A 23,458-nucleotide genomic window follows, 5' to 3' on the forward strand; every position below is an offset into this window, starting at 1 on the left:
TAACGTCCCTGACCTAGTGCTCCCTACTGTAAAATTAGAATAATAATAGCACTTCCTCTGCCTCACAGGTTGGTAGGGAGTAACATAGCAGGTAGAGATAATGCACAAGGCAGGGCTTGGCAAAATGGAAAAGCACAGCACTGCAGTGGTATTAATGCCTTTCCTCCTAGTTCCCCAGTGACTTTGAAAAGCAGCTACATTTACTGTCTACTATGGATTCAATAAAAGGTCAGTAAATGTCTCTGGCTTTTTAAACCCAGGCAACAGCCACGGAAGGAAATGATAATTCCTCTTGTTCTGTAGAGAAAATCTAGAGTATTGGTTAGGTGGATGGACTCCGGTGTCAGCTTGGTTTAACAGGCTGGTGTTACTAGTCGTATGACCTTGGATGCATCACCTGAAGCCTGACTTCCTCATAGAGTGGGTTTTGAACGGTGAATGTGCGCGTCTGGTTCACAGTGAGCCTTCCAGTGTTGACAACAGTGGATGAAATCAGGACGCTGAATGACTGGTCTCTAATCACAGAACTGAGAAGTAGCAGAGCTTGGAGGTGAACACAGCTTTTCCAAATCCAAGTCTAGCGTGTATTCCACCTTACTATAGTTTCCCATCATGGTGTCGATTTCTGTCCTTTACATCCCTTTGATTCTTTAGAGGTGAGGGACTTTTTGTTGAAATTAACTTTACAACAACTAAGTCAAGCAGTCTTGGGCCATATAAGACATTAGGTGGGTAGGATGGAAAGAACTTCTGTTTCTTAAGACTCTTTTGGAATCTGACCACTCATCCATCCATTCATTGAACAAACATTTATTGAATACCTCCATGTACCAGGCACTGTTCTAGGTGCTGGAGATCCAGCTGTAAACAAGGCAAAGAGAGCTGTGGGGAGCTGACATTCTAGTCTCAGGGCCTTCCTTTCCTTAGAGCACTTTATTTTTCTTTCTGTATTAATAAATTGATACTTTATCTATCTATAAATTGATAATTTATCTTTACATCTATATAAAGATAGATATCTTTATCTATTAAATAAAACTGCTTTACATCATGAGCAGTTTTATTTATCTCAAGCTGCTGTGGTTCAACATTGCTTGGGAAGTCTGTTAAAATGGATGCTTGGGGCTAGTGCACTGGGACGACCCAAAGGGATGGTATGGGGAGGGAGGAGGGAGGAGGGTTCAGGATGGGGAACACATGTATACCTGTGGCGGATTCATTTTGATATTTGGCAAAACTAATACAATTATGTAAAGTTTAAAAATAAAATAAAATTAAAAAAAAAAAAAAAAAAAAAAAACTACAGATTTTCAGATTTCCAGGTCCAGGTAGGACTGGTAATGGAAATGATGTAACAGAAATGACCTTCCCCTACCCCACTCCCACCATGAAATTCTACTTCCCAGCGAAGTCCAGACTATACCTTTTGCACTTAAATACCTGTTATTTTGGATTTCCCTCTGTTTGGTGAATTAGTCTTACTTCCCTGGTTACACTGTCATCTCTTGGGGGAGATGTAAATTTTACCTCCTCTGTATTCCAGGATCATTTGACCCTTAGTTGGACATGTGTACCCACATACTTATTAATTCATTATCCTCTCTAGATGATTGCTAATTGGACCATTCATAGGGGGGCCTTGTGGTACAGTGGAAAATACACAAGCTTTGAAGACATGGGCTGGGGTTGAATTCCAGCCCTGGCATTGTCGAAGGTGCCACTTTGGTCAAGTTACCGACCCTTCTGAGCCTCCATTCCTTCCTGTGAACAAAAGGGATAATTACCCCACTTTGCAGGGCAGCTGCAAGGATTAAATGACACAACCTAGAGGAAATAAAGGCTGAGAACGAGTGCTCAAAATATATTTGTTGCTAATATCTTTTCTGCTTCCTTAACTTTGGAAACTCCTCTGCTGATGCAGCTTGTAGAAGTTCAGATTTGGGTCAAACTGGGCAGCAGTAAGAAGCCTGGTTTAGGAGTCACATGACCTGATTTCTAGTCTTATTAACTCTGGCGCTAACTTGCTGTGTGACATCTGAAAATTGAATCAAGCTAGTCTTCTCCCATTCCCCCTTTTTTGTAAATTGGAAGAAAATGATAATTTGGAAAGGATTATTATTAAGAATCAGTTCAAAAACGTCACAACAACAAATCCAACATACACGTGTCAAACACTTTTACATGGTAGGTTTCTAAGAACCATTTACTAAATAAGTGAATATGCCCAAATAGTCCCCAGTGAACTAATTCATGATCTCTAAGTGAAAGTGAAAGTGAAGTTGCTCAGTCGTGTCCGACTCTTTGCGACCCCGTGGACTATAGCCCGCCAGGCTCCTTTGTCCATGGGATTCTCCAGGCAAGAATATTAGAGTGGGTTGCCATTTCCTTCTCCAGGGGATCTTCCCAACCCAGGGATTGAACCCGGGTCTCCTGAATTGCAGGCAGACACTTTATCCTCTGAGCCACCAGGGAAGACTCTAAGCTCCTTTCTAAATATTCCACCACCTCAAGGACTCCATACCCTTCCTTCCAAGGTAAGAGCTACTTGGCAGGACTCCACAATGTCAATTTTAATTTCCAACTTTGTGTTGTGATGTTTCAGAATTTATACAGCTCCCAGGGAGAAGCAGTTGTCACCATGGCAACCTGCAGGACACTGCAGTGACAGAAATTGGTGCCTGCCCAGACCTAGTAATTGCTGCAGTCTTTTCCTCTTGGATTCCTAGCTATGGATGCTTGAATACAAATACTGAGTGGGCTCCAGCCAGCGAGGGTAATAGTGTACAGCAATAAACTATCTGTTAGCTGATGCTTACATTTCAGACAAATTGAGGAGGTTGTCAAAGGCATTAGCTTCTATCTTTTCCAGGGAATCACTCTGAGAGATTTCACTAGGGGAGAGAGAGAAAAAAAAAAAAAAAGGAAAAAGAAGCATGAAATAAATGATTGTTTCTGCATGATAATAAGTTGTATGCATGACCCAACAATGGGTGGGGGGGTGTGTCCTTTTAAAAAAGAATAGGGATGCCTTAAGTTGTCCTCACATCATAACGTGCTCACACCTCCCTCTAGGAGCCCGAATGGGCACCTACAACCCAGATGCAGTTGAAATGCAAGTTTCAGTATTTCCCGTTAATGTGACCATTTTGCTTATTTATCTGTGGACTCAGAGTTACAGATTGTTGGAAGTAGACATGTCCTCTGGGGAAATCCAGTTGGATTCCCTTGTTTTATAGCTTTGGGCATTAAAATTCTGAGAGGAGAGGCAAATAGTGCTTATAAGAAGATTCGGGATCAGGATCAAAATGTCTGGGTTCCCAACTCCATCACTCTAGTGAGGTTTTAATTTGGGTTAGGATTCCTGGTTTCTTGACTCTTTACCCCTCTCCCAAATCCTCTTCTGAGGCAGCTGCAGAGTGGTCAACTCCTGAATGAAGTGTCCTTATTGGGTTGTGACTGTCTATTTGTATTTGACCATTTTCCTCACTTTGTTAGCAAACTAAGGACAGAGACTATGTCCCAGTCACTCCTGAATCCCTAGTGGCTTCGTATAGTCTGGCATTTAGGGTATCAATGAATGAGTAGATATGTGAATGAATTAATTTTTTTAAAAAAGAAACACAAAAGTAAAGGAACCAACTTTGCCATATATCACCCCCAAGCATGTGGGTAATGTTAATGTTACCCTAAAATCCCCATATAAGCTATCATTTGCTGCCAGCTGAGAAAAGAGTCTCAAATTCTAAGGTTAACATTCACTGAAGGTTTCAGACTTGATGAGCTTTAGCCCACAGGAAGGCTGAGTCTAAGGCAGTTAAGATCTTTTATGAAAACACAGTAGTGGATAGTTCTAGGCTGATTCATCTTATTCCTACCTAATAGTTTTGCTTATTTAACTGTGGCTGCTTTTCTCACTAGGAGGTCTTAATGCATTCAAAGTTTTCAAAACTCAACATTTAAAATTCTTGAGAGCAGAAGAGTAAAGGTTAGCCTCAGGCAAACTGACATTTCTGTAACCTGCAATGAATTTCCTATAATACGCACTAATTCTTAACAAATTATTTTTAATGTTCCTATGGACGTGAGTCTCAGTGAACTCCGGGAGTTGGTGATGGACAGGGAGGCCTGGCATGCTGCGATTCATGGGGTCACAAAGAGTCGGACACGACTGAGCGACTGATCTGATCTGATCTGATTGCTTGCTAATACCCTAAGAGCAGTCAGAGATTCCCCCGCAGAACCAGGACTGATGATGTAGCATCTTCAGAGATGCAGATCTGTTTTCAAAGCCCTGAAAATTGTTAAGATGCTCTCTGGAAGCATCTAAATGGCCTCTGAGGTCCTGTGACTCAGACTGACATTAAGGAGGATGCTGGAATACTGGACTCCATACTCCCTTTCCATATATGGGCTTTTGTGTCCTAGAAGCTGACCCACGAACATAGGATTGAAGTTATACATTGCACTGAGAGCACATTGCATTGTCAGGCTGCTTTACACTTTTGATAAACGCCTTTTATCAATATAGATACAAATACTGTATTTGTTATATACTTATTATTTAGATACAAAGATAGTCTTCTGATGCACAATAAACTTTCAACACATTTTCTTCTATGCGGGTGTTATCTAAAAATGTGACATGAGGGAACAGCCGCTCTAGCAGAGGGAGTTTTTTATGATTGGAATCTTTTTTTTTTTTTTATTGGAGTAGTTTATCATCACCTATCAAAATGCATTCAGTTTGTTGAGACAAGGTTAATTATCTGAATTTTAATGACTCTTGAAAATCATCCCTTTTCTTCAAAGGTCCCTGGATATTATTTGTATTTTAAAGATAAAAATACTAGGGTTTCCTAAACACAGTTTCTCTCCTAGAAAAATTACCACTTTTCAACTATGTGTTCTCTGAGAAAAAATTTTATTTCAATTATGAATGTCTTTTGATATGCAGTATCTTACTTACATTTTTATGACCTCATTAAGTCCTCTGAAAGCTTGAGATGGGATTACTTTGATAGGGAGATAGGTGAGTGATCTAGAAAAGAAAAAAGGAAAGCCAAGAGTTTAAGATTTAAGATTCGGTGCCTTGTAAGTTCATGAATGAAATGTGTGTGTATGTGTGTGATCGCAGAGTTCCCAATAGCTAGATTCAGGTCGAAAATTCTAACTTCTATCAATAAAGAAATGTGCCATGACTAATTCTTGGTCTTTATCAAAAAGTGTGTAATTTCGTGGTTAAGATAGTGAACCTTGGGATCAGATGCACCCAGAGTCAAATCTCCACTCTTCTACTACCTGGCTACAAGACCCTAAGCATACTATTTAGATCCTCTATTTCAGGTCCTTTGTCTATAAAATTGAAATAATAATTCCTATTTCACAGGGTCATTGTGAAAATTAATCAAGATAACCTGTATAAAGAATCGGGCTTGGTACCAAGTAAGCAGTTAACACATAGTTTTAGAGTGGACATATAGGCTTGTTGGGAGGATAGAAAAGAAGCTGTCTTGGGTAGAGTGGAGAAATGGATGGTGAAAATACAATTGAAAACCAGGCAGGTAGGAGAAGGGAAGATTCACTAACAGCATGCTCCTATTTCACTCTATACCATCTTCCCCAGGCAGCCCATTTTAATACTATCTCAACCAGACCACTTTGCTCCTATGGTTAATCAAATACCATTTTGATTTAATGCCATTTAATCTCATGCCATTTGAGGGAAACATCTAAAGAGACTCCTTCAGGCTCTTACTTATATCCAGAAGAACAATCTGAGTGTTCTTGAATTGAGATCAAAGTTACGCATTACAAAAAGTTGAGAAAAGAGTGACCACTCAGCGAGAGCAGAACCAGAATAGGACAACGTACGAGTGATAAAGGAGCCTGGGTTAAGATAACTCAGGAGAAAGCATCTGCAAGGCAGAGATGAAGGTTAACAGGAATTTATCAAGCATCTACACTGATTGAAGGATTTGGCCCAGGGACTGGAAGAGAGGCGGGGAGTGGACCAGGCATTTCAGGAGGGAAGTGAGTATTGAGAGTACGGAGAACAGAAGTGGAGATGCTGCCTTGCTTTTCTGTGTATGCAGCAGAGCCTGGCTTACCTGCTGGGAGAGCGCACCTCCTCCATGACGAGCAGGTAAGAATCAGTGAGATGTCTTACAGTTCCAGAAAGGACTTGCTCCTGGGACTTGTAACATGCTGTATAAACTATGCACACCCACTTCTAACCTTATTTTATCCACTTAACAATGGTGTGAGGCAGGTATTTCCCTTCAATAGCCGAAGAAACTTGATCCGAAGAAATTCAGTAACCTGGACCAGGTGACACGACCAAGCTGACAGAGTCCAAATGTTCTTTCCACTGTGCAATATGGGCTGAAGTATATGGCTCCTAACCCACACACTCTCTCTTCTTTTTTCCCAACTTTATTGAGGGATAATTGACAAATATAATTGTATATATTTAAAGGGTACAACATGATAATTAGACATATGCAAATTAGATATATACATACATTGTGGAATGACTACCACTATCAAGATAATGAACACATCCTGTCACCTCAACAGATCGGTCACATCTCAGTTAACATGTATGTGTGAGTGTGTGTGTGTGGTAAGAGTATTCAGCTCAGCAACTTTTCAAATACACAATAGTCACCTATTCTTTTTTTTTTATTAATTTAATTGGAGGCTAATTACTTTACAATATTGTGGTGGTCTTTGCCATACATTGACATGAATCCACCACGGGTGTACATGTGTTCCCCATCCTGAAACCCCCTCCCACCTCCCTCCCCATCCCATCCCTCAGGGTCATCCCAGTGCACCAGCCCTGAGCACTCTGTCTCATGCATCGAACCTGGACTGGTGATCTGTTTCACATATGATAATATACATGTTTCAATGTTATTTTCTCACATCATCCCACCCTCACCTTCTCCCACAGAGTCCAAAAGACTGTTCTTTACATCTGTGTCTCTTTTGAATAGCCACCTATTCTTAACTATAGCCGCCTTGCGGTACATTAGATCCTCAGAACCTATTCTTCTTATAACTGAACGTTTGTACCCTTTGACTTGTATCTTCATTTTCCCTTGCCTGTGGTCACTGGTGACCACCATTTCTATTCTCTGTTTCTATGAAATTGTTTTTTTCCCCCCTAGATTTCAGAGAGAAATAATACCATGTAGCATTTGTCTTTCTCTAGCTTATTTCACTTAGCATCATGCTTTCCAGTTTCATCCATGTTGCTGCAAATGGCAAACTTCCTTCTTGTTATGTCTGAAAAATATTCTGTTGTGTATATATATGCACACACAAGGTATATATATATACACACACCATATTTTCTCTGTCCATTCATCTGTCAAATAACTTTAGGTTGTTCCTATATCTTGGCTATTATGAATAATGCTGCCAGGAATATGGGATGCAGATGTCTCCAAGAGTAGTGATTTCACTTCCTTCGGATGTATGCCAGGTCACTCACTCTTTCTCACTGAGCACAGTGAAAGGACAGGCACTGGACCCTCGCTTCTCTTGAGAAGAAGCATGTTACACTCTTGCTATTCCTCCTGCAAAGCAGCTTACCAGTAATTCCTCTCTAGGAGCTAATGCAAAGAAATTTCATTGCAGAAAAACACTTGCACTCAACAATCTCTTAGAGGTGTTACAACCTAGAACAAGTAATCCAAACTTGGTCCTCTAATTTTATTCCTGAAGACAGCCCCACCAAGCATATCCTTCAGTACCCAAACTTATTTGACAGAACATCTGAGAAGAACAGGGACAGGACAGGGAGAAATCTTCTTATGATGGCATGTTTGCTTCCTATATTTCTTCTGGAATCATGTCTGCTTGGCTTACTGATTAAAAACACAGTTTTATTGCTCTCTGCACTGCCAAGTCAATAAATTTCCAGAGGAGAAAGCTGTATTCTACTGTACCCCATGCAACATCAATAAAACTGACAGCCAAATTCTGATTCCAGAATCTTTATTGCTGGGGATAATGCAGTGCAGAACATATTTTGGAGAGTGTTTACATAAAAGCTTCAACTGAACCCTTCAGAGCTGTTTATTCATGCAAATGCAGCTCAGAAGCTGAAGCCTCTTAGCAGGCAGCCTTCTCCTCCAAAAGGGAGCACGTGTGGCTCCCAGGAGAGCAGTTTGGCTCAGAGCTGACCCAGGGAGGACACCTGAGTGTTTGACTGATGGAGGGATGAGGGGTAAGGAGCAAGGGTTGGAGAGAAGTGAGAGAAGCTGTAGATCATCACTGGCTGCTCCCAGTGACTGTGCAACAGCCCTGGTGCAAGATGAAATTTTGTAGAGTTGATGTTGATGCTGCAGAGCAGGAAAGGCTAGTGATGAGAGTGAAAACAGAGTGCCGTCCATAAAAGAGACACCGAGTGAACAGCAGGTAGCTTTATGGATGTGGCTGGCCCCAGAAAAGAGGCCCGGGGGTCAGAGGATGGAGGGAGAGATGGGGTGAGACAGGTGCACCAAGCTTTTCACAACAGAAGTATTGGCATGAAGTGATATGGGGAAGGTGGGCCTATGAATCCTGAACTGTTTCCTCCACAGACACATTTTTATTTTAGTGACGTCATGTATTCCTTCCTGATTCATTTTCCAAGGGCAGCAGTTCCGAAGCATAAACGTGTCTGTATCCTGTATTTAAATGTTTGTTCATGTGGCCCATGATTTGTTAATAACCATCTCAATGTACTCCCTTTGGAGGCGATCCTTTTCCTGTTTGATGCTTCTGTGATTCTACCCATGAAGCCAGAAGCTCTTAGCAACGTGGACAATTGTCCCAATAACCCTGCGGTTCTACTCCTGTATACATCCCAGAGAAGTTCTCACACTGATACTTAAGGAAACCTTCACAAAGATTTTCTTGAGGGAATGGTGAAATGTGCACACTTACCTAAGGGGTCGGCAGGTAGGAGCAAGTGTGTAAAGGTACACGGAGCAGTGTGTGTGTATCTTAGAATCATGGTGTTAAGAGAAATGCCTTCATGTTGATGCATGGCAAAACCAGTACAATATTGTAAAGTAATTAGCCTCTAATTAAAAGAAATAAATTTAAATTAAAAAAAATAAAAAAGAGAAATGCCTAAGAAATTAATGACATATATGCACAATACTACTTGCAGAATTAAAATACAGGCACACCAGACATTAGAAAACATATGAACATACGTCAGGATGGTTGCCTATGGTGCACCTTAGTACCTGAAACTATGCTCCCCCTGCACTGGTACTTATTTTGGCCTTGATTTCTTATCCTGTACCCTGCCTGGTCTCCCCAAAGTCCATCCAGAAGGAAAGCCTCTGACCTTCCTTTCTGCCAATCGCCAGATCTTGAGCCCTGTATTTCTGCCTCTCAGAAGACACTGCTGACCTGGATAGGTTTCTAGGTACTATCTGGTTCAGCTCAGTTCAGTCACTCAGTTGTGTCTGACTCTGCAACCCCATGGACTGTAGCATGCCAGGCTTCCCTGTCCATCACCAACTCCCAGAGCTTGCTCAAATTCATGTCCATCGAGTTGGTGATGCCATCCAGCCATCTCATCCTCTGCTATCTGATTAGGATCAATATAATATCTCTCACTGCTGGGTTCTCACTTGCAAACTGGGTCCCATGGCGTAGATGCTGACCCTTTGCTAGGGCCACCCAGTGCAGCTGGGTTAATTCCTCTAGTGGATGCTGTGGTAGGCTGCCACAGTCTTCTTTTAGGACTGAGGTGCATTTTGGGAAGCGATAAAGAATCTACCTGCAATGCAGGAGACATGGAGACATGGGTTCTATCCCTGGGTCAGGAAGACCCCTTGGAGAAGGAAATGGTGATCCACTCCTGTATTCTTGCCTGGAAAATCCCATGGACAGAGGAGCCTGGCGGACTTCAGTCCATGGGGTTGCAAAAGAGTTGGACATGACTGAGTGGCTGAGCACAGCAGCCATTCCCCCAGATATTGGGAGAGTCGGCAACTGAAGTTCTTGGCTGAGTTGCCCTTCTGGAATTCCTGTCAGCCTTAGATTGCCACTTCACTCAATATTAGGCCTTCTTTCCTGGGTATCCAGTGACTGGTCATGCCTACACTTAGTTGTGCCTGACTCTTTGCAACCCCATGGACTATATAGCCTGGCAGGCCTCTCTGTCCATGGGATTTTTCAGGCAAGAATACTGGAGTGGGTGCCATTTCCTCCTCCAGGGGGTCTTCCTGACCCAGGGATCAAACCGGCATCTCCTGCATTTGTAGGCAGAATCTTTACCTGCTGAGCCATCGGGGAAGCCTGGATGCATAGACTAAAGGTCCAGCCCATTTGTCTTGCCTAATGTGGAACTGCTCATGAAAGCCATCCTGCTTTCAGACCTCCTTTACATCAACTCTTTCACCTGGGCCCCGACTCAATGCCCTTCCTAGCCAGCCCCAGTTGTCAAGGCACCAGCTCACCTTCTGTCAGAGCCCAACAACAGATAACAAATAGCATTCAGATGAACCTAGTCCCCTTGAAGAAGATTATCAGGTCCTCCTTAATTGTTCCTAATGTCTCTTTGAGGGATCAAGGGTGGGGCTTGGGCCCCTCTTATTTTTTTTTTCTTCTGAGTTTAATAATACAGATGACCTTGGAAGAAGCCAGTTTGTCCAGCTCACTGGTTTGTTAATGAACGTTCAACATAATGTTAGCAGGAGAGTTTCAGAATCAGGAGTTTCTTTGTCCCCCTTTAAAGAAGCCCAAGATTTAGAAATCCTTGCTTATAAAAACCTGTCCATTGGGAGACATTTGTGTTATTAAAGAGTTCTTTGTTCTACAGGAGGATCTGATGAAAGGCTCCTTTAAATAGCAAACTCCCTAGGTGAATGAAAAACATGGTTTAACTGACACACTCTCCTTTTAAAGATAGGTATTGCCTCAAACCAATTACAACTGTAGGTTCCCCCACTTCCCCCTGCATTTTAGGAGCTTGGAGTGCACAGATGCTTTCCAGGGTAGGACCACCTGCTGAAGCCCACAGGCTGAGCAGGACCAGAGGAAGACAAAAGCCAGGGAAGAAATCCCATGCTAATCTGGAGTCCTCAAAGCCTGGATGGGGTCTTGTTCACCTTGCTGGAGCCTTTACCTCTTCTGCTCAGAATGGCAGAAATGAAATGTTTTCATTCATTTCCCTCTAATTGTTTAGAAAAGCCATCTGTATTACCAATTTAAGAAAGCTACAAACATCCAGCCATTTTGCATAGCTACACACCCTGAATTTTAAAACACTGAAAAATCAGAGGAAGAGAAAAAGACATAAACCCGGGATGGTCAAAGATATGTTTGCAAATGAACTCAGAAATGGGAGCATTAAACACTGAATTGTTCAACTTTAAAAGAATGTTAATGTTTTTGTATTTATTACATAAGACCTTGTTCTACATCGAACAGAGACTTGAGAATTCCTGCGTTCTTTTCAAAGTCAGTCATTATAATAAACTTGCTTTCATCTTGGAATGAAATAAAAGTGGCTTTCCCCTTCACAAATGATTTTAAACCATTATGCTTTCAAATGCATTAATGTATTTGGTAACTTCATTACTGAGTATGTCTTCTTTTATTGGCCTCTTGTCTTTAGCATTTACCTGGAGGAAACCGAGATGTCAATGTTAACTGAAATATGAAGTCAGTATAGATGGGCATCCAATATGTTAAAGTTTTACATCAGAGAATTTGGGAATACACTTTTAAGCACTTCCTGCATTAGATTCAGTGAATCACAATAAAAAGGATTGCTTGCAAGTGGTTTGGTCCAACCCCTCACTTTAGATGAAGAGTCTTAAGTGGGGAAAAGTGAAATGACTTCCCCGAAACGGCAGGGCAGTTCAGCAGCAGACCGGGACTAGAACATGGGTTACTCTGTTCCTGGCCCAGTGCTATGTCCTACGTTAGTCAAATCACAGCAATCCTGTTCCTTAGGGGTGTGTTGATACACCCCACTACACAGTCCTCTGGTTCTTCTGCAAAAACCTTGCTTCTGTTAGAGCCACCAGCTTCTTGAGGGTATGTGCTCACAGTCTTTAACTTCAAAGTGTGAGTCACTCAGTCATGTCCGACTCTTGGTGACCCCATGGACTGTAGCCCACTAGACGCCTCTGTCCATGGAATTCTCTAGGCAAGAATACTGGAGTGGATAGCCATTCTCTTCTCCAGGGGATTGTCCCAACCCAGGGATCAAACCTGGGTCTCCTGCACTGCAGGCAGATTCTTTACCATCTGAGCCACCAGGGAAGTCCCCTAACTTCCTGTTTTCCCATGAAGCTTTTAGAGCCTACCAGAGTGCTCTTTCTTCCTCTCCCCTGTCTTCCTCAGCACTAATGGCTACATTAAAAATAGTTTCTCTTTTTCTGCACTGTTTTTTGAGAATTCACCAGGTGTTTTGTATGAGCGTTTCCTCTGTTCACCATTGAACTCCTAGTGTCACAGCCCCTTTCTTCTTTCCCCACTGTCGTTCTCCTTGGCCATTCTTCCCCTTGGCTGCTCCGTAGTCCACATATTGGTTTCTCTTCACGCCATCCTGAGTTTCCTCTGCCTAGTAGGGCCTTTCCTGGTAACTCCCACCACGTCACTCTAATGCTCAGATTCTTCTGTCCCTCCTCTTGACCTGTCTACTTTTCTACAAATGTCTCAGCCTTGCATTCGAGGCCCCTGAAACAAAAGCTTAAACTTCCTTTGCCAGGCCTATCAGCCACACTTCCCCTCATATAACCAATACACCAAACTGGCACTGTCCAAAAATGCAGCCGCCAGCCACATACGGGTATTGAGCACTTGAAATACATCCAGGCCAAACAGAGATACACTGTAAGTTTCAAATACACACCAGATGTCAAAGACTTGGCAAAGCAAAATAAAGCACCTCATTAATAATTTTTATATCGATTGACGTTGAGATGTATGTGGCTGAACCCCCTTGACTCTGTTTTTCTCAGCTTTCTCTTAGGCCCACAGTCTTACCCCTCTCCTTTCTGCATGGCTGACCTTTAGTGCACTCAGAAGGAATGCACCCAAATTGGATGAGTTTCCTGTCACCTTTTACCCTTGTCTTCATCCAAAATGAAAACTGGAAGAATGCCTCCTGCTGATGCAGATGATTAATGGTCATGAAACCCCCAAGCGGAAGGAAAAACCCCTGGTTCCCATCTGGTGTGGACCTGCTTCTCCATGGCAGTCAGGTTCTATTTTCAGCTCTGGTCCCTGTAAAGCCCCCGTACACCCTTTTCCACACCCTGCAGTATGGAGTACAACTGTGCACGTTGTCCACTTAATCCCACCTGTATATAAATTACCCTCAATAAGCTTCATAGTTGCACTTCATGAAGATGCCTGTTTTGTTTTTCAATCTCAAGTTTAGAAGACATTATTTAATATAATAATTTTGCCTTCCAACAAAAATTCAACATTGAATATTCAAAATTTCAATATTCAATTGAATATTCAAAATTCAATATTCAACTTTGCCTTCCAACAAAAATGATTTTGTACATTTGGATTAAATAAAATATTTTACCAACCTAGACAGCATATTAAAAAGCAGAGACATTACTTTGTTAACAAAGGTCCGTCTAGTCAAGGCTATGGTTTTTCCAGTAGTCATGTATAGATGTGAGAGTTGGACTATAAAGAAAGCTGAGCATCGAAGAATTGATGCTTTTGAACTGTGGTGTTGGAGAAGACTCCTCAGAGTCCCTTGGACTGCAAGGAGATCCAACCAGTCCATTCTAAAGGAGATCAGTCCTGGGTGTTCATTGGAAGGACTGATGTTGAAGCTAAAGCTCCAATACTTTGGCCACCTGATGTGAAGAGCTGACTCATTTGAAAAGACCCTGATGCTGGGAAAGATTGAGAGCAGGAGGAGAAGGGGACAACAGAGGATGAGATGGTTGGATGGCATCACCAACTCAATGGACATGGGTTTGGGTAGACTCTGGCAGTTGGTGATGGACAGGAAGGCCTGGTGTGCTTGCAGTTTATGGGATCGCAAAGAGTCAGACACGACTGAGCGACTGAATTGAACTGAAACTTTATTTCACCTTTTTAAACCTTTTAAAATGTGGCTATTAAAAATTAAAATGACATTTGTGACTAACATATTTCTACTAGACAGTGCTTCCCTAGACAAATCAGACGTTCATGTTTCCTGAATTTGCCTCATATTGTCCTGCCTTCCAGAGAAGGAGATGGCACCCCACTCCAGTACTCTTGCCTGGAAAATCCCATGGACGGAGGAGCCTGGTGGGCTGCAGTCCATGGGGTCTCGAAGAGTCAGACACAACTGAGCGACTTCACTTTCATTTTTCACTTGCATGCATTGGAGAAGGAAATGGCAACCCACTCCAGTGTTCTTGCCTGGAGAATCCCAGGGACGGGGGAGCCTGGTGGGCTGCCATCTATGGAGTCACACAGAGTCGGACACGACTGAAGTGACTTAGCAGCAGCAGCAGCAGCAGCCCTGCCTTCATTCACACTGTTTCTGCCGCCTGGCACATCCACCCTTCTCTGCTGGTTAGATTCTACCCTTGGTTAAGGTCTGTCTCGGGTGCTGTGTACTCTATGGAATGTGTCTTCATCGCCATGTGCATGTGCTTTCTCTCTGGGCGGCAGCATGGTGGGAAAGTAACAATGTAGACTCAGGAGCCAGACTGCCTGGGTGCATTTCACATGTATAGAGTGATGATGATACTAACTACTGCACAGATTTTTGAGATTCAGTAAGAAAATGTTTATGTAATATTAATACAGCATCTTTCACAAGATTAGAGCTCAATAAGTACTTTTAATTCCCAGCTGCTTGCTGTGAAGGGTTCAGGTTACCCCAGCCATGCCTCATGACAACTCTGCCTCCTTGCTGGGGATGGGGTAGGGTGGACTCTGTACTTTGGAATGGATTCTTGTATTGTTTGTCCAACCCTTACGTTGACAAAGTGCCTGTGACTTGTCTCCAACTCTTTACTCCGCAGATTATACATAGGACAACTGAGAGAGAGGGTGGACATTCCCACTTGGCACCTTTCCGTTGAGCTCAGGTATTCCTTATAGACTGTGTCTGATAGCCTTTTAAAGAAATGATAAGGAAATGATAAAGAATAACCTTCCATTAAACATTTCAACTCTAGGGAGCCACTCTGCAGAGTTCTCATTTGCTCATTGATTCTAAAAAGTGTGGTCAGTTGCAACTCTCCCGCTGGAAAGTACAATTTGAGTGACTCTTCTTTAAGACAGCCTTTGCAAAGCACCCGAGAAGCTTGAGGAGTTTATGAATTACAATGTGAACCAAGAGTTTCAAGAAGATTCCCTGGGTGATGGATTTTCCAAATCATTTGTACAACAACTAAATTAAAAATGTAAAGTCTCAGAGAAAAATGGTCAACACATCTAAGCCCTTACTCAAGACCCATTTCTAAAGACACAAAGCAAAATAACCCAATCTCTACCCCCAAACTCGAATTCTTCTAGCAATAATATAACATGACAGGAATAACTCTGGTAAATAAAACTACATGTTGAATCTTCCCCAGGGAAGGTGTGCATTTTCTGTAATGATTTCTCAAAAATATTTCTTAGAAGCAGAGAACATTATGTTGTCAGGGCAGTCACATTGCAGCTATGCTTCGGGAGCCTCTTTCATTACAAGATTCTGTTTCCAGACACTTTTTTATTTTTTTGGTGAGCCTGTTAAAGCTGGATGCAACTGATAAACTACATGCTTTTAATTAATTTGATGGAATGGGTTTGAATTGCCTGAAATTATTGGCATGTGTACCTTCCCTTTTCACTAGCTCCTCAGATCTGGTAGACACGTTTGTGTGGTTGCCTGGTTCACAAAGGCCCCTTCTCTGGAAGCATCTCAGTGCTGCTTGCAGCAGCGTGGAAGCATCTCATTGTCTGTGCTCCAGTCTCAGCAGTGGGATGGGGCACCCTCAGATTCTCCCTCTAGGAATTTGAAACTTGTGATAGGTCTTTGGAGCTGATTCATTACAAAGGTGGAATCTAGAGAAAAGTTCCCTGACCTCTTGCTGCTAAAATGCCAAATTCTCCCTGGATCTTGCTCACATCTTTCTAGCTCCTTATTCTTCTGTTAAGTTAATCTCTTATGATTAAATCTGTCAGAATTGATTTCTGATGCCTGCAAATAAGAAAAGCCTTCATCAGAGCCACACCCACTGTTTCCAGGGGAAAGTCATCCACTCTCCATTGATGATCCATGACACAGACAGGGCACATGCCTGGTGGTCCATGAGAGAGCAGAAGGCTTTGAACAGTGATTCCCTGGTGGCCTCACTAAGCTGGTTTCAAAGGCCAAGATGGAGCCTGTGGGATAACCATGTTATCCCACTGCCCCTGCAGAGAGTGAGGCTTAAAGAACTACAGTTCAACAATCCTTTCACCGAGGTGTCTTTGTTACTCTGGCTAGAAGGGACAGAATCTTTCTCTGAAATCTCACTAGACTGTGTGTGTAACCTTCATCTGGCTTTTATCACCTTCTGCATTTCTGTCAGTTACCTGAGAATGAGTCCTCTCCCTCCTATGGCTGGAAGACTGTAAGCTTTTGGGGGGCAGGGGCTGGTCTGTGGATCCTGTGCATCGCCCTATACATGTCAGTATCTAGTTCCTGAGTGGTCAGCAAGTCTGACCTGAAGGTTTTCTGTGTGTCCAGCCGCAGGCTTAGGGAAGGGGAAAGGACCTAGAATAGGCTTGGGTGCTCTAGCTGGACAGGTAGGACTGGCCCAGTTGAATGATAGAAAACAGAGTACAATCATGTATTATGTGACGTGTTTGAGAGGCCGCTTAGCCGGTGCTGAAAAGACCAGCATATATGAGTTCCAGGCAGTAATGAGCTCTGGTGTTTCAGGATTCTAACTTATTTACCTTCCAGGCTGAGAAGACCCCGTGGGTCATTTTCTCTAATTAACACCTCACAGGAGCAAAACTATTCCATCAGGCTTCCATCAGCCTTTGCAAAGGCTGTCTTAACAGTAATAGATATTTACTGTTCAACTTCACATACAGGCTGTGGGTTTTTCAGGTCTTCTCTGCATCATCAGATTATTACAATAATCCTTTGCAGTTATGGAAAACCTTTATTTCCAAGTACTTTTGGCCCTGCTGTCTCGGTTTTCTTCACCACAGTCGACCCCACTCAGGGGTAAGAATCATGATGCCCCTTTTACAGACAGAACAGAGGTTTTCTTGCTGTCCTGAGTCCACACTGCAAATTAGAGAAAGGGGGACCTGGTGCTAGGACTCACGTCTGCCTGGTCCATGTCCTGTTGATCAATTCAGATAATTTGGGGGATGTGCTGGGCCTTACCCCATCGTACCAGGGTGTCTTCACCCCTGTGGGATCAGAAATGCTCTCTACTGCTGCTCCCGAGGTAGAATTATGAACCCGGGAGTCACCTCATTTTATCAGCGTCAAGGACAAACTTAACAGCAGCAAGGGATAAAGCTTTCCTTCTGAAAGTTCAGTTTTACTTGTAGATTGGACTTTTCTGACTCTGGCTCAGGTGGCATTCAAGACTCGTGGTTCAGGGCCACCAGAGAACAGCTGTGAGTGGTGTGCCAGCATGGAGGGGGCGGCATCTCCTAGTGAGGCAGAAGCTGAGAGTAAATGAGGACCATGTGGGGAAGCAGCTAGAAGCTTTCCACTAAGTCAGGGAGCCCACCTGCCTGGTGGGTGGGATTATTTTAATTTCCTTCTTAAAAAAAAAAAAAAAAAAGAACTGGTGTAAAATTTGTTAAAATCTGCATTAAATGTGATTTTTTTGCACATTAAGGGGAGCTGCCAGAATGGAACACATATGCTCCCATGGAGCCAGCCCTCTTGGGTCTGGTTGGAGAGCAGCAGGGCCTCTCTCCACCACCATGACCCTGGCTTTAAAATTCCATGTGTAAGATCAAAGTTACACATGGCCAAGACACTGCCTGGTGCCGCCAACCTGGGAGATTATATTTTGGAAAGAAAGCTTTTGTGTCTCATTTTTTAAGACATGAAAAGTAGCCAAATTGAGGAGATTAGAAAGAAGGTAGAGGTGGGTGAAGGAGCAGAACTGGAGCCCTGAATTAATCTAACACACTACTTTTGAAATAAGAAAAAGGATAATGTAGAGAAAATCCAAGGAATTATTGCTCTGCAAGGGGAAGGCTGGATCCAATGCCAAAGGGATCTGTGTGTGGAGCTTTTTGGCTCCACACTTCCACTGAGATTCTGGGAGCTCTGCTGCTTGCATTTTAGTGTCCTTCTAGGGGCCATCATTCACTTTCCCCAAAAGGATGATTTCTAAACTAATAAAATCTGGCCCTTGCAAAGCTTCTCCCAGGGAGTCTGTTTATAGGCACAGCCAGGTTTAAGAATTGTCTTGAAGATAATAACTGGGAGAGCTGAGTCAGAACTGAAGTTCAAGATCAACCTCTATCTTGGGCCTTTCTTTCTGTTTTTGTGGGAGTGAGGTAGGAAGGTGGAACATGAGCTTTCAGAATTCTGAGTTTTTTTTTTTTTTTTGAGTCTGGTTCAGCTGCAGGTAGGGCCAAGCTGTTTTACTTGAAAGAGTTTAGTAGGCTTCCCTCTGTCCTATGGACTCTTACCTGGTGCCCTGACCCGGGAACCAATAGGTCTCAATTCACGTTGCCCTGGTGGTTGTTTTGTTTTCATGGGTCCTGGGCTGGGAATTGATTTTTTTCTAGTGAATGAGTTAAAACAAATTGACAACAAAAATTAGAACAATCTATGGGACTGTTGGGATACACGATCAATAATATAGGTAAGCTTCCAGTCTTGCTTCTCTGGATGGTCCTTTTAAAGGACAGAAAATCTGGGACCTGGATGTTGATATAATAGAAAGAACCGCCTCTGATACTCATAGCACCTCACCTTCCCATTTTCTAGGATGGAGATTTTTTTTTTTCATTTATTCATTTTTTAAATTGGAGGATAATTGCTTTGTAGTGTTGTGTTGATTGCTGTCATACACCAATGTGGATCAGCTGTAAGTACACATATGTCTCCTCCCTCTTGAACCTTGCTGCCAGCCCCCACCCCATCCCAGCCTTCTAGGCTGTCACAGAGCGCTGGGTTGGGCCCCCTGCGTTACACAGGAACTCCCCACTGGCCATCTGTTTGCACGTGGTGATGTGTGTCTCAGTGCTGCTCTCTCCATTCGTCCCCCTTCTCCTTCCCCTGCTGTGCCCACGAGTCTGTTCTCTGTGTCTGCATCTCTATTCCTGCCTTGTACATAGGTCCACAGTACCATATTTCTAGATTCCGTATATATGCATTGATATATGATGTTTGTTTTTCTCCTTCTGACTTACTTCACTCCTCACTAGGACTGATTCAAATTTGCTCCTTTTTATGGCTGAGTAATATTCCATTGCATATATGTACCATAACTCTTTATCCATTCATCCATAGGGGGATATCTACATTGTTTCCATGTCCTAGCTATTGTAAATAGTGCTGCAATAAATATTGGGGTGCATGTGTCTTTTAAAATTATTGTTTTATCAGGGTATATGCCTAGTGGTGGGATTGCTAGATCATATGGTAGTTTTATTCCTAGTTTTTTGTTTTTTTTTTTTAACAAGTCTCTAGGATGGAGATTTTAAAGTAACAGTTAGATGCGGTACGTGCTTTCCTTTTGCACTGGTTCATTGTTCCTGTTCAGCTCAATTTGATCATCATATAGTTCAACAGACACTTTAATCACACTACCTGTGTGATTAATCACACTACTACTTTTGGAAATCCTGAGCTGAGTAAGACCCCTTCAGGTGCTTCTCACTTTAGCACAATGATTCAAAACCATGGTGGGGTAAGGTGGGGACACCCACTCCCCGCCCCAACACACACTGTCAGCAGGGGCATTTGACTAATGTCTAGAGAACTTTTGTTTGTCATCATCTGAGAGGGTAGTGCTACTGGCATTTAGCAGGTGGAGGACAGGGATGTGCCTGACACCCTGCAGTGTACCAAACAGCTGCCCACAACAAATGATTATCTGGCCCCAGAGAACAGCTGTGTTGAGGTTGAGGAAGCCTGCTGTTGCAGAGAGGTCCATGTGGAATAAACAGTTTATATGGGAGATATGCAAAAGCAGATATAAGTACAAAGTATCAGAGCAAGGGTATATGGGACAGAAGGGCCATGGGGAAAACTTGTTGGGAAGCGACTTCAAATCATGATTTTTATTTAATGCCTTTGTAATCAACTATCCAAGAATGACTCTGAAAGTTTATTAGTCGAGAACTACATATTGGGAATTTTTTTTTTTTTTTCTTTTTGCACAACTCTGGGTAATTTAATCAAACATTCCTGATAACTTTATATTTCCCCTTACAAAAAAATTTCCCCAAAGAACCAGGGAGAGGTATAAATAGGGAAGAATACATTCAACCTTATTCTTGGCTTCTCAGCAAGGAAATCTCTAGTCCACTCTGGGCTGTGCTTTTCTTTCACCTGGACTCGCCTTTCCTTCTCTCCTTCAAGGTTTAGCCTCATAACCCTTAGTCCATGATGCTTTCCCTTGGAGATTTCCATGCATAGGGAGTGGTCTATTCCCTGAACTCCTCAGAGCCTCGCTGCCTACGCTTCTCCTGGGTGTGAGTGTGTTTCTGCCTAGACTGTGGGCTCCTCAAGGACAGGGACCACCCCCTCCATTGGTATATCCCTCTACAGCACAGAACATGCTCTGGATCTCGATTTACACTCAAGGTAGGAGAAGGAGAAAGACATTCAGGAAAGATGTTCAGAAAATTAACATCTTCCTGTGACACTGGACTGACAGATACAGCATATTTTCTCCTTCTAAAGTCTCTGGATTGTGTCTTATAATAAAGTCTAAAAGTTTAATCTCTGTTTAGTAGGCACAACATGCAAAAAATAAACTGTCATTATTATTATTAGCATTTTCTTACTAACAGATTTTTCAGAAGCTGTTTCTATATCAAGCAGACCAACCTTTCTGTTGTCATAGAGACAAATATCTTTATATAACCATAGGCAAGGTGAGATTTTTTTTTTTCTTTCTCTCCTTCTACTTGTCTGGAACTAATAAGAAAAGGAAAAGGAAAAATTTTTAATTAATTCTTTTAGATTTTTTTTTCTCCAGTTAAAATGAGTGAACACATGGGAGGCATTTTTTTTTTTTTGTATTATATTTTAGATTTTAAATTCTTAAGTTTTTAATAAAATACTGTTGGGCTAGAAAGATCTGAACAACAGAATGATGCCATTTTCAAAATTTGCAAGTAGTGGGCTTATTAATGATAAGCAATTATTATCTACGTTCCTTTTTTTTTTTTTTAAACCGAATAGTGGACTTCAGATGGAAGTCTTATAAGGCAGGACTGCTGCTGCTGCTGCTAAGTTGCTTCATCATGTCCGACTCTGTGCGACCCCAGAGACGGCAGCCCATCAGGCTCCCCTGTCCCTGGGATTCTCCAGGCGAGAACACTGCGGTGGGTTGCCATTTCCTTCTCCAATGCATGAAAGTGAAAAGTGAAAGGGAAGTCACTCAGTCGTGTGTGACTCTTCACGACCCCATGGACTGCAGCCTACCAGGCTCCTCCGTCCACGGGATTTTCCAGGCAAGAGTACTGGAGTGGGGTGCCATTGCCTTCTCCAAAGGCAGGACTACCAAGGCCTGAAATGACTGAAACATAAACTAGCATCTACTGATGGACCAGTGATTAATTCTAAGGTGCTCTGTGGTTCTCACCTGTCCAACCCCCAGAACTGAGAGAGCCACCCCTCACTGCACAGAATCAAACCCTGTGGATGACTTAGTGCAAGACTGCATCCTTCTTATCCTTTATCTCATAATTTTAATTCTCTTTTTATGAACTCCCAATAACTTGTTATTTGTGTCATTTTCTGTCTCATAATTACTGTTTACCACTTCATTCATCATTAAGAAAAGAGGATTTCAGCATGAACCCATTCACTTTTTCTTTCCTTTGCCTCAGTGTTAAATTACACCTTTATCCATCTGTCTTCTCTCAGACTCAGAAGTATCCCTGTATTTTAAGAATTACCCCTTCCCCTTTAATCTGATGCCAGTGCCTTCCTCCCACTCACACTGATATTTTATACCATCATTCCTTGCATCTTCAATCAGTCCTTCTCCATAGATTCCTTCCTCTACTCCTTTTTGAAGACAACACCAGAAAAATAAAACAAAAAACTTTTCTTAATCATGTTAATTTTTCCATATGTCTCAGACTTTGAGGTTTTAATCTGATCACAACTGCCTTTTTTTTTTTAATAAATAGATATTGTCTATGTATGTGTGTGTGTGCTGGAGTGGATGTTGGAGGAGATGGAGAAGAGAAGTTTATGGCACATAGAAGTTCTAAATATTCTTCTTGCTTTCCAGAAGATCATATCCTCCATGGAGAGCAACTGGGATTTCCCAGGTGTGCTAGTTTTAGAACCTGCCTGCCAATGTAGGAGATGCAAAAGATATGGTGTTTGATTCCTGGGCTGGGAAGATCCCTTGGAATAGGAAATGCGCAACCCACTCCAGTATTCTTGCCTGGAAAATTCCATGGACAGTGGATTCTGGTGGACTGCAGTCCACGAGGTCGCAAGAATTGGACATGACTGAGTGACTGAGCACTGGCGAGCAATACCTTGATGCTCAAACTTTAGCATCTATCAGAATCTCTCAGGGAGGTTGTTCAAATGCAGACTGCTGGACTATACCCTCGGAGTTTCTGATGTAGTAGATTGGGGCTGGGGGCTGAGAGCATGCATTTCTAACATTTTCCAGGTGATATTTATGCTGCTGGTCTGAGGAACATTGTCTTAAAGAAGCTGCTGCTAAGCTGCTAAGTCACTTGAGTCGTGTCCGACTCTGTGCGACCCCATAGACGGCAGCCCACCAGGCTCCCCCGTCCCTGGGACTCTCCAGGCAAGAACACTGGAGTGGGTTGCCATTTCCTTCTCCAGTGCATGAAACTGAAAAGTGAAAGTGAAGTTGCTCAGTCATGTCCAACCCTCAGCGACCCCATGGACTGCAGCCTTCCAAGGCTCCTCTGTTCATGGGATTTTCCAGGCAAGAGTACTGGAGTGGGGTGACATTGCCTTCTCCGCTTAAAGAAGCTACACTCCTATTAATTCTTATGCAACTCTCGTGTCATATGCATGTTTAAATCACCTTATCATGCTGAGAAACTTATCCCCTTTTGGCCTTTATAGGCTCCACCTCCATAGGGTTCTCCCTTGAAGTCATCTCTCAATTATCTGATCCTCGGGAAGCCTGGCCTTGTGAGGGTCAGAATGTGTGCTGAACTAAGGGGTTTAAAAGTCTAGGAGAAGCTGCTGCTGGGGTGTATGACAAAACAGTGCATGTGAAGGGAGGAAGGTCAAGGATTCTGTAGCATTCCCCAGGGATGGTCAGGGCTTCAG

General features: G+C 42.7%; 1 protein-coding gene across 2 annotated transcripts in view; it reads right to left on the reverse strand.

The window, feature by feature from the left end:
- LHCGR (luteinizing hormone/choriogonadotropin receptor) overlaps positions 1–23,458 on the reverse strand; it is a 62,651-nt gene that overhangs the window by 36,757 nt on the left and 2,436 nt on the right. For both annotated transcript variants that reach the window (XM_070798619.1, XM_019969469.2), the window contains exons 2-3: positions 4,967–5,038; positions 2,817–2,891 (exon numbers count right to left, since the gene is read on the reverse strand). In XM_070798619.1, the coding sequence (XP_070654720.1) occupies positions 2,817–2,891; positions 4,967–5,038 (147 nt within the window). The remainder of the gene's footprint in view (positions 1–2,816; positions 2,892–4,966; positions 5,039–23,458) is intronic.

Source organism: Bos indicus, chromosome 11 (genome assembly GCF_029378745.1).
Source record: "Bos indicus isolate NIAB-ARS_2022 breed Sahiwal x Tharparkar chromosome 11, NIAB-ARS_B.indTharparkar_mat_pri_1.0, whole genome shotgun sequence".
Taxonomy (NCBI): Eukaryota; Metazoa; Chordata; class Mammalia; order Artiodactyla; family Bovidae; genus Bos; species Bos indicus.